The sequence below is a fragment of the Apis mellifera genome, linkage group LG14, assembly GCF_003254395.2.
Source record: "Apis mellifera strain DH4 linkage group LG14, Amel_HAv3.1, whole genome shotgun sequence".
NCBI lineage: Eukaryota > Metazoa > Arthropoda > Insecta > Hymenoptera > Apidae > Apis > Apis mellifera.
Window position 1 is genome coordinate 6,504,227 of NC_037651.1, and position 12,528 is coordinate 6,516,754.

General features: G+C 25.3%; 1 protein-coding gene across 9 annotated transcripts; it reads left to right on the top strand.

Annotated features, from left to right (window-relative positions):
* The first annotated feature begins 2,876 nt into the window (after window positions 1-2,876).
* Window positions 2,877-11,457, top strand: LOC409753 (RING finger protein unkempt homolog). 9 transcript variants are annotated; one of them, XM_026445235.1, is made up of 12 exons: window positions 2,877-3,658; window positions 3,969-4,178; window positions 8,090-8,512; window positions 8,588-8,811; window positions 9,162-9,304; window positions 9,381-9,557; window positions 9,646-9,838; window positions 9,915-10,186; window positions 10,267-10,476; window positions 10,573-10,728; window positions 10,849-11,010; window positions 11,234-11,457. In XM_026445235.1, the coding sequence occupies exons 1-12, from the start codon at window positions 3,600-3,602 to the stop codon at window positions 11,414-11,416; spliced, it is 2,412 nt and encodes an 803-aa protein (XP_026301020.1). In that variant the 5' UTR covers window positions 2,877-3,599; the 3' UTR covers window positions 11,417-11,457. The 9 variants fall into 9 exon arrangements, with proteins under 9 accessions (XP_026301020.1, XP_026301021.1, XP_026301022.1 ...); XM_026445236.1 differs by having other exon boundaries at window positions 9,174-9,304; XM_026445237.1 differs by having other exon boundaries at window positions 9,177-9,304.
* Window positions 11,458-12,528: the final 1,071 nt, after the last annotated feature.

Genomic DNA, 12,528 nt, shown 5'->3' on the forward strand with positions numbered 1-12,528 from the left:
CATATTTAAATATTATCTCTATTAAAAAAATGCATTTTATTTAAATGCAATGATTAAAATCTTAAAAAATACTCACTAAAATCCGATAAAAATATTTATAATAGATATTTAATTAGATGTCATAAACCATAAAAATATTAAATAATAACAATTATACAATTTTTTGATCAGTTTTTGTTTGCTGTCAAACTGAAATAAATAATAGTTAAGAGACTAAGCGCTCCATTTTTAAAGAAAGGCACATTTTTAAAATTGCCTAGGAATTTACTATTATAATATATAAGTCTATTCAAAAAAAAATCCAATGAAAATACTGTTATAGTTTTTACTGACTATACAGTTAATTAATAATTGCATAATATCCATCCAAGGAGTGCTCAAAATTAGTAAAAATCTAAGTATGTCTGATGGCAAACAGAATAATGCAATGTAAAAATAAGAAATAAGAAATTTATTCTTATTTTAATGAAATGTACACATATATAATATTTTTTGTTGTAGAATATCAAATAATATTGACTTTTATAATATTATTTTTTTTATTACATAATTATTAATACATAATTATCATTTATTTATTACTCTAAGAAAAATTATTTCATTTTATATTATTAAAATATAAACATATTGATTTGCTAATTCTTTAAAATAAAATTTAAAAAAAAATAATTTTTCTGCTAATATTTTTTTAATGGCAATAAAAAACTAAATTTATTATAAATTTTGAAAACTTCAAAGAAATATTTTAAATTATTATATAAAATTAATTTATGAAAAAAAAAATTGAAATATAATATTCAAATATGATTTCTCATAGAAAACGAAAAATGCATAAACGAATAAAAAATCGGTAATACGTAATTATAATAGACGTAAAAATTATAAACAAATGTTATCATGAATCATGAATATACCATTAATCAAACATGCGTACGTACAAACCAAATGTGTATTATTTTCATATATTGTAAAAACATTATATTTTTATTAGTCTAACAAATATTTCATATTTAGTTTGTGTCTAGGTAAGTTAGTATATTATAAGACTTTATTTAAATACATAGCGGACAAAAACACAATTGTACAAAGTCAAATAAGTTATGAAATTTAAATATACATTTGCAATATACATATATCAGAACCAACAATGAAATCATAATTAATTATAAATTTATAGAATTTACTTATTAAATTGCATGTAGATGAATTATAGCTCTTTAAAAAAATATTTACTATTTACAATTGTTATACTATTTTCCATTTGGTATATATTTTAATTTTTAATTCTTATTAAAATGTAAAGTTGTATAAAACTATGTTTGCATATAATAATTGTATAATGTAATATATTAGCGATATTTTTAGCGATTTATTAAAAAATTTTACTTATGATGATTTTTTTTATTATTATTAATTATTTATATTTATTATCATATAAAATTCCCTTCTTCTACAAAGCGTTGTATGTTTCTTTTTAATATTATCGTATTTCTTTACGTTTTTGTATACATTAAATATGATAAAAAAATAGTTATATTTTAATGCTTTTAATATTTTATCTTATTTAGTATAAGAGATTTTACAAAAAAAATGTATTTAAAAAAATCAAAATTATTAAATTAAAAATACTTTATTAATATAGTATTATGTTATATTAAAATATAAAGCTATTTATTTAAAAAAAAAATGAAATGAATTTAACAATAATTTAATACATTCTTTTTATTTCATTATATTTTTATTATATATTAAAATATAACATCAATTTTATGTTTCATTGTATAAAAATTTGAAATTTTCAACAATTTTTTATTATAATCTTTATCAATATAATATTTTTCCTATATTTTTCTATATATTCTATATATTCTATATATGTTTATTATTTTATTAAAAAAAATATAAGAATATTTAAATATAAAAACAAATCGTTTTAAATCACACACATTATATTGTAAATAAAATTTGTCATGTATCTTCGCTCTGATTGGTTGAAAAACAATACTTTGTTTTATAGTATCTCCATAATTGTGCATGCTTTATAAAGTGTTATTTCTTTAAATGCATATTGTTTAAGCGAAAGTTGTAAATTTATAAATTCTATTTAAATGAGATGAAAAACACGACTAATTATTTAATAAATAAAATTGATTCTTTCAAATCTTTATCTTGCGAAAATACGAACTTTTATTCTAGAAAAATACAAGTTTAGTATGTTTTATCTACATAAGAGGGGGAAAGTAAGCGAATTCGCTCGTGCGCGACAAGGTGATGTTAAACGTTGCATATCGCGGTTTACAAATCACAAAACGTGGTCAGACAAGTTTAGACGATCGTCGTCGAAGAAAAACTGATGAAGCTGACCATACTCAACTCATATATCTAAATATGTATCAAAATCGTTGTAAAGAAGTGATAAGAAATAATGATTCATACGCGTAACCTTTATGATAAAAACTTTAGCAATGAATAAACGCCTGTGATATACATTAAGGTTGCATTAAGAAAAATCGAATTGTGAAATGTGTAAAATCAGTGTGACCAAAGAAGTAATATAGTATAAAATTAATATGGTGTAGAAGTGAAAGTGAAGGAATGAACAAGATCGAATCGTTGCATTGAATCAATAGCAATTATCAGCAATGAATAAAAGATAAATTTCAATAAATAAAATAAATAGACCGGATATTTTCACGCGTATCATTTTTGCTTTTATATTTCACAACATAATATGAATTATAATAATTATTTATTGATAAATTACATTGTATTATATAAAATTTTTATTGGACTGCATATATTTTTAAAGAAATTAAATATTAATCTGAAGTATATTTAAATAACAATAGAAACTACTTATAAGAGAAAGAAATAATTCCTTGAATTATATTTAATAATTTATATAATGTGCATAAAGAATATTTTATCTAGTGCTGAAACAACAATTTTTGCTGCATAATTTAAGAACAATATGAAACAATTGACAAAATATTAGTTATAATTAATATTTTTATTAATAAGAAGATAAAAAATCAAGAAGTAATCGGTATTTACAAAAGATACCGTTACACGATGCGAAAATAGCTCCAGTGAGAACATAGCATAGAATCGGAACTCGATCGAAGTCGAATGTCAGGAATCGATCGTTGAATTTTTGATGTCTTTCTCTTTTTCACATAGAAAAACCAAAGATTTATAATAAATAATTAATCAATAGAAAAAAAATCACCAAGAAAGATTATTGATCAATTTTTTATAATAATACTCCAGCATACAAATGCATGTTTACATGCGAGCGAACCAAAACATTAATGACCTTGAAAGAGAAATAATCACGTGACTGTCAGAAAGCATAAGGATTGGATAGTCGAGACGCATATAATGTGTATTGCGCTGTGCGCGCCCTATGTCCCGCATTCCGTGTCCGATAGATGGTAGAGGTTTAGCGGGGGAAAAGGGGTAAAAGACAGACTACGCGACGGCTACGACGACGACGGCTACGACGACGAGGACGACAAGAAAGACGAGAGAGTGTGTCGCCGTTCGCCCGTACGTCCGTTGTGTGTGTGCGCGCGCGTTGCTCGGTTGTGTTGTCCAAGATGAAGTCCGACTCTAAACCTTTGTTGACAGCTCAGGCGGAAAAGGCGAATCATTACACGTAAGTAAGCGCCCGCCGGGCCGGTCGCGTGCTACGTGAGAGAAAAGTGAGAATAAAAGTCAAAGCCAAAAAGTGCGTGATTCAAAAAGTGGAGTGCTAAAAAGAAAATTATATAAAAATAATAATAACAATATAAAACACATAATAATATATGCCTCTATCCATGCATAAATAAATAAATAATAAAAGAAAAAGAAAAGAAAGAAAGAACGGAAAAAGAGGGAGGGCCGCGCGAGCAGCAGCGCGGCATCGACGCGCGCGTCAAAAAACGCCACGAAATAATGTGTAGCTCTGTGGATTCGCATTCCAGATACTTGAAGGAATTTCGCGTCGAACAATGTCCCCTCTTTATACAGCGCAAATGCACACAGCACCGACCCTTCACGTGCTTCAACTGGCACTTTATGAACCAGCGGAGGCGTAGACCGGTGAGAAAGAGGGACCGCACCTTCAACTATAGCGCCGATAATTATTGCACCAAGTACGACGAGACCACCGGCATATGTCCAGATGGAGATGAGTAAGTTTATCTATTGAGTGAGTCTACATATGATTTTTTTTTTCTACAGATCTCTCGTTTCTCAGAAGAAAATATTACGAATGATTTCTTATGTCAAATGCATTGATTTGCCGTGTCACAGTCAGCCGACGGTATTAAAACTTCATTGTATATTTAACATTTAACATTTTCTCTTAAAAAATTTTAGTATACTTTCTTGCTTCTGAACATTCATGAATTTTAACGAAAATATATCTATTATTTTTTATTTATTGCGAATGCTATGCATCTAAAAAAATTAAAGAGATTTTTCTACTTATAAAATGTAAAGATATTTTTTCTCGAGTTCGGAAGCTGTAAGTGAATTTTTCAGCATGAATGAAATATTTCAAATCCAATATCGATATATCTTTGAAAGATAAACAGGATCTATCGAGTTTCTTTGTGTCGTTGACACGCGTGTGCTGTAATATAACACGCATCTGCGTGGTAATGTGTAACGACGTAACATCTCTTCGAGAATAACCTATGTAACGAAGAGGAGGCCAATTTCGACGTAACTTTCGAGGACACGCATGCATGTGTATATATATATATATATATATTATATATATGTATATATATATGTATATATATGTGTATATATACATACATTATATATATATATATATATATGTATATACGAGCAAACGTGATCGAACATTGCTGCATTTCCATGTCAGATTTGTGTACAACAGAAAAGCAGTAGGCGTGTAATCATAATTTCATTTATTCATATATTTTATTCTTTTTCCTTTTTTTCTTTCTGTTTTTTTTAAATGAAATATTTCATATTTATAATTAAATTTGCATATAAATATTGGATAGAAAATTAATATATTTCATGGGTATGTGTGTGTGTATGTGTATGTGTAAACATATACAAATATTTTTATTGAATATATCTTTTTAAGTGAAATTAAAACATTAACAAAATTATTGCATTTTATTTTTACAAAAAATATAACATTTATATAGAGTAAATATTTCAAACATTTTAGATATCTAATATTATTTTTGATTTTGCTAATGATCTTGATAATTTTTTGTAAATATTATTTTGCTTATTTAAAAAATGATATAAAATTGATACAAAAACAAAATTATATAATAATATATTTCTTATATATGCATATTTATATATACATTTTTTTCCTCATATTTATAAGTATATTTATATTTTTTTATTTTTTTTATCTTTCTGCTTTTTATGAATATTTTACGTACATTTTTGATTTCAATATTTTTATTTTTATTCAATATATATTTATTTTTGAATAAGTAAATTTTTGATAATTATTTTTAAATTTTATTCGATTATATTACATAGAATACATAAATTTTCTTTGACCTAAATTCTATATTAAAGAAAGGCATTCAAAAAATCAAATGTTATGTAGATTTTATTGATTATCACTAATTTATTTTTAATTCAATTGATTATTGTTTTCAAATCGATTGATATAATGTGTTTTCAAATAATTAATTATCTAATCCAAACATATAAATTAAAATATTGTGAAATATATTCTTATTATGAATATATGCTTGCGGCAGCTTGTAACCGCCATTACTGATAGAATATAGCTACCGTCGGCTGCTAACCTGTTGTCATCCATTGTAGATAACCACACCAAGCTAAGCAGAAATTTCTTTATGCTTTCGAACATATAGCTGTAATTTCTTTCGTAACTATGTTTTATTCAAAGTTATTTCATTTTCTTCATTACTTTTTTGTTTTTACTCTATAATTATAGGATAATTATAGGATTATTTATAAAATCTATTTTATAAAATTTCAATTAAATTAATATAATATGGAGAGAATTTATTTGATATTTAATATATTTAAAAAATGAAAATGGAATAAATATATTTGTTATATTAAAATTATTGATTCAAATTTGATTGATTATAGATATCTCTAGATAGAATATGATAGAGAAATGATCAAATTTTTAAATTACTAAATTTTAGATTACTAATTTATCTTGTTAATTTTTTGATTAATAAAAATTAATCTTTAATTTATTATTTTCAAATTGTTTCTTGGAGAGGAAAAAGAAATTTTTCTATTTAAATTTTTTATATAATTTTTTTTATTAACAATTTATTATCATTGTAGAACTCACAAAAATAACAAAATATAAGAAATGCAAAAGTATATAATATATATATATGAATATGAACGTATATAATAATAAAATTTTCAAATGTATAAACAAAAATTATGAAAATTATTGATTAAAAATGATTAAAAATTCGAGTTTATTAATTTTTTGATGAAAACAAACGGAAATCTCTTATAAAATCATTAATAGCAATAGTACAGCATAAAAATTCAATATAAAAATTCCCAGATAGCATTGAGCATCTTTCTGAATCATTTATATATACATTTAACTTTCTATGGTATCGCTAGCAAGATTAAATGAATGAAAAAGTTTCGCTGTTTACTATTAATATACTGTTTTTTTTTATATTAATAATTACATATATTTTATATACAATTAACATTGAAATAAATTCTAATTATTCTATTTGACTGTATTTAATGAAAAATATAAAATAAATAAAATAAAATATTTAAAAAAGAATATATAATTAAATTTATTTTGAAATAAAATATATATCCTTTTTGTTCGATATAATTTACAATTATGAATATTTTTCCTCTTGAGCATATGATTATAAATAATTTTTAAATTGATAATCAATTCGTATACGAATACTTATCATATTATTTATTATAAATATTAATTTAAATATTCGTTATAATATTCGTCGATACTTAATTAACTTTTTAGTTTTATCAAATAATAACTTTGCGATAGTCGATACTTAATAAACTTTTTAGTTTCATTAAGTAATAATTTTGTGTGCTGTTATATTTTATCATATAAAATATCGGAAATAAAAATTCAAAATAATTAAATTAAAATTAAACATAATAGATTAATTTTTTATTCCTAATTTAATATTAATGTTAGGAAACATTATAAAACATTATCGATATAATTTTAATCTATAATAATAAATAAATAGCATATTGAAATTTTGAAATAATTTGAAATTTGTAAAAATGTCGATGAAGAATTATTTTATTTGTAATAGTAATATTTGGATTTCGTAACAATTCATAAATGAATATATCAACAATCAGTTTTCCCTCCAAAATATTCAATGCCTCAAGTTCCCAAACAAAGAAGCCTATCCTACTGATATTGATTTTTTCTTACGTGGCATGGTGGCAACAAAGAATTATATGTGGTAATCCTTGTTGCTGCACCGTAAAAAGTACCGAAACCATTATGACATTTATAGCGTAAAAAATAAAACTATCAGTTTAACTATTGTATTTATTTTTTTTGATAATTATTATAAATTTTTAATTATTTATGATGCATTCTGTTTTCATTTGTTAAATTTTAAAAAACCAATAATTTATGTTAAAATCATAAATACTATATTAAATTATATTTTTATTAGGAAAATCAATTTCTTGTAATATGAAAACTAATTTATCAATTTAATTTATATATATATAATTTATTATACAATTAAAATTTACATTATATTTCTTATTATTATTTTATATATCAAACTATCTTTTAATATTTCATGCCTAGTAATCCTGATTAATATGTAAAATAGTCAATCTTTTGAATTTTTATTTTATAGAATAATTTTATTTTATTTAGAATATTCATTCAGCATGAAATTTTATGTGCTTTAATTTAAATTAAAATAATTTTCATTTTTAAGAATTATTTTTTTTATATTGTTAATTATAATAAATATTTATATATAATAACAACAAATATTTATCTATATATTCTATGAGAATTTAATTGAAATAATTTATATAATAAATAAATTTTATTGTTAAATAGGTGTCCATTCCTTCATCGCACTGCTGGTGATACAGAAAGGCGTTATCATCTACGTTATTATAAAACTTGCATGTGTGTTCATGATACAGACACACGTGGATTCTGTGTCAAGAATGGTCCTCATTGTGCCTTTGCACATGGCAATCATGATCTTCGTCCACCTGTCTATGATATTAAAGAAATACAGGCATTGGAAAATCCTGATTCCGATCCTAATTCATCATCTAATGGACCAAACATACTTGATAAAGAACGGAATTTGATGAATGAAGATCCCAAATGGCAAGATACAAATTACGTACTAAGCAATTATAAAACAGAACCTTGCAAACGTCCACCTAGACTTTGCAGACAAGGTTATGCTTGTCCACAATATCATAATAGTAAGGATAAAAGGCGTAGTCCACGCAAATATAAATACAGGTAAGTAATGATCTTTAATTTTAAAAAAATTAGAAAATAATTTAATTTTTAATTTAAAACTTATATATATTTTAGATCAACACCATGTCCTAATGTGAAACATGGAGAAGAATGGGGTGAACCAGGCAATTGTGAACAAGGAGATGCTTGTACCTATTGTCATACACGAACAGAGCAACAATTCCATCCTGAAATATACAAATCTACAAAATGTAACGACGTCCAGCAAGCTGGATATTGTCCACGCGGAGTCTTCTGTGCATTTGCACATGTTGACCGTGAGTGTACCCTCATAAATCGTACGTAAAACACTTATTGTTACTATTATCTTAGTAAGTTTAGTAGAATATTTTTTTTTATAATTTGTTTTTGAACTTTATTTGCAATATTTAATTTCTAATGCTATTAATTGAAATAAAATCGATTAATGCGAAATTTATTATTATTAATTTGTTATTAACAAATAGAATGCTTATAATATTATCGCTTCTATGTTAAAAACATTCAATATTTTATTTGCTTTTAAGAATTTTTTTTTTTCTCTTCTTTTTCTTTGTATTTGTATTTGGTAAATGATTAAAATTAGTATTCAAAATCGCTTCTCAAAATTGATAAATTGGGACGTTGGTATGGTGTGCTGATGGAGCAGTGTTGCCAACAGAAGAAATGAGCCTGGCGAGGGACATGGCAGTACCTATAGATTGTGGCACCAATTTGGCAGATATCCTAAGTAATGCGCTTCCACCTGATAAGCGTACTCATGAAAAAGATAAACCACTTAGCGATAGTAGTGTAAGTCTATTTTATATGAAAATAATAAATTTCTTTTTAAAAAAGATTTAATTAATATTGATAAATGTAATTATAGAATGGAAGTGGCGAAGTATCAGAATCAGCAAGTACTAGCAGTGTTGGTAGCAATAGTTCACATAGTAAAGCTCCTGGTGCTCAACTTCATAATTCAAATTCCAATAATACTGTAAACACTTCCAATCAACAAAAATTAACGAGTATACTTTATAATCCCAGTTCTCTATTGCAAGTTGTAAGTTTAATTATTTGATCATGAAATATATTTATATATCTATATATTCAATAAAAGTTCAATAAATAATTTTAAGAATATTAAATAGGGTGAAATACGAAAACAAATGGTTGCTATAGATAGTGATCCTTTATTAACAAAAGCAGAGAAAGCTCAACAGAAACAAAGCCTATATATTGCTTATAGTTTGAATGGAACTTTAGGTAGTCATTCGTTAGCAACTACTGTTTCACCACTTTCAAGTTCATTTTATCCAAATGATACTGTGGAATCTGTAGTAGGTAAGATGAAAATTTAAAAAAAGAAAGAAAAAATATATTTTATTATTAATTATGATTTTATATTTTTTCTTTTTAGGAAGTGCATTAGATGAGTTACACTTAGATGATCCCTTAAATTTAGTAGAATCAATTCATAGGGATACTAATTCACCAATTAGCAATTCAATATCGGCAGGCCTAGCAAGTTCCGGACTATTAGGAAGTTCTGCACCAGTTAATATTCCTGGAATGAATGAACGTTCCGTTCTTACAAATTTTTCGCCATCCACATCCAGTCCACTTCAACATCTACACTCAACTGGTTTTCTTACTGGATCCAGATTTTCTCATCAGGATTCAATAGAATCGGTAAACAAAAATACTTTTTTTTTTAAATTTCAGAAAAATTTTGTATCATTTAATATTTTATTTTATTTGGTTGATTTCAGACAATACCATTTATGAATCAAGTATCAGATCCATTTAGCAATCATATTTCACAACTTAGCAGTTCAGCTTCTAAACTTAGCGGATTTAATAGTAGCTTATTTGATTTTACAAATCAAGGAATGTCTCCATCTCGTACTCAACCTCTCCCAGCATCTCCATTGGTTAATGCATTTTCCATTAGTCCAAGTAACACAGGATCTTTATCTGAGGTTAGAATTCTCTTAGTTTTTACTTCATTATTATTATTTATAAATAAAAAACAATGTTTATAAATAAGTTAATTGATTTATATTAATTGACTTTAGGTACAAAGGCTTAGAGAAGAATTGACGTCAAGTCGTGCCCAACTAGCAACATGGGATGAGCGTATTAATCAAGCAAGAGCTGCTTGTGCTGCTTGGCAATTGGAAAGTGAGGAAGCTAAAAGAAAAGCAAGTATCGCTGAACAGCAAAGAGATGAGGTAAATTTTTATTTGTTTATTTTTTTTATTAATGATCTCTACTAATATAATTAATTATTATAACTTTTTTGAAGTATTTTTTTTTTCAAATTTGTTTGAAATTATAAAAAAAAATTTCAGGCCTTGTTGCAAGTAAAAGCATTAAGGGTAGAAAATGAAGCATCTAGTGGTGGACCATACCTTCATACATTGAGAAGAACAAGTGAGCTCAGATCATTATCGATAGCCGCATTAAAATCAATTCAATCACAGCTCCGTTCGGATCTTGAAGAAGTAGAAAAGGTAAAACAAAGTTGTCATGCCGGTTTGAACAGCTGGTATATCAAGCGATTCTCGAATAATTATTAGTTTATCGGAAGAGGATGTGAAAGAATTAGATTCTACAGCAATCTCATCTTCATCAAATTGAATTTTCTTCTATTATTAAATAAATGTTTCAATTGGCAATCAAGATATTTTGTAAAATCTAATATTTGCGACTGTTTGATTAATGGAAACACTATAGGTAGCTCAGTCGTTGCCGTTCCAGGTGCTGTACAGAGAAACGGCAACAAAGTGCATGGTTTGTGAAGAACAAAATCGCACTGTTACCCTCTCACCGTGTAATCACTACGTGGTCTGCTCGACGTGCGCTCCAAATCAACGAGAGTGCCCGTACTGCCAGACTCCGGTTGTTTCTACAAGTTAGGTCCGAATATTTTGTTAGAATGCCCGTTGTTATAATCTCTACTCTTTCTCAGTAACCAGGACAAATATTCTCAGAATTGTAATGTGAGTAGTACTAGAATTTCCACAAGAATTTTTGGTACTTTAAATGCGATAATATATAAAATAAATAATTACAAGAGTGTAATAAATAATTACAAGATTTGTACGATCGCAATAGAAAAAAGAAACAAGAGAAAATACAAATTTATTCAAATATATAATTTGATTATCGCCAAAGTAAATATGGATGTGATAAGACTTCGTGTGCATAGTCTCTATTGTCATACATTTTTGTGTCAACAGTCATGCTATATAACTGTTTATAAAGATTCAAATATCACATCCTTTATATTAAGAACATGTATTAATGATCTTGAAATGAGAATTATTTATTAATACAAAATACATCTATTAGCAGGGTGCTAGCTGAATAGTTAGCATTTAATAACATATTATACAGTTACACAAATATAAAATTGAAGAAAAAAAACAATATAATCATAAATGATGGACAAAGTTTTGGGACCTCTAAAGTATATATTTGTTTAAAAATTATAATACCATAATTAAACGCAACAAAAGATTAATGTTCCACGACATAATAATTGTGGGATAATTTTCCTCAATTGTTGAGCTGTTAAACGTATGTCACGAATGATGATATATTTCTATTGTATTTAAAAATATATATTTAAATAGGATTTTTAATTGATTCGTACTGATAACAATAAAAGTATTAACAAATTTTATATCTTTGGTTGAAAAATAGTATTGATAATACATATATTATATAAGGAATATATATGATTTCTAAATTTTTATACAAAATAAAAAAATTGCTCATATTTATACGAGATATCACTTCAAATTTTTGAAACAAATGTAAGATAAAATAATACATTTAATAATTTTTAATTATTAAAAAAAATATATGTATTATTTCAATCTTACAATGTTCTTATCGTTATTCTTTTTTGTTTTTTTTACATACATACATATATACACATATATATATATAATATATATATATGTATGTATGTATGTATGATGTATGTATATATGATATATGTATGTATGTATGTATGTATGATG

What these genes read in the sequence shown, in the direction of transcription:
- LOC409753 (XM_026445235.1), top strand. Translation starts at nt 3,600, where the DNA reads ATGAAGTCCGACTCTAAACCTTTGTTGACAGCTCAGGCGGAAAAGGCG. An exon ending in TACTGTGGAATCTGTAGTAG is followed by an intron (nt 9,839 to 9,914) that starts GTAAGATGAAAA and finishes TTTTCTTTTTAG; the next exon opens with GAAGTGCATTAGATGAGTTA. An exon ending in ATCTTGAAGAAGTAGAAAAG is followed by an intron (nt 11,011 to 11,233) that starts GTAAAACAAAGT and finishes GAAACACTATAG; the next exon opens with GTAGCTCAGTCGTTGCCGTT.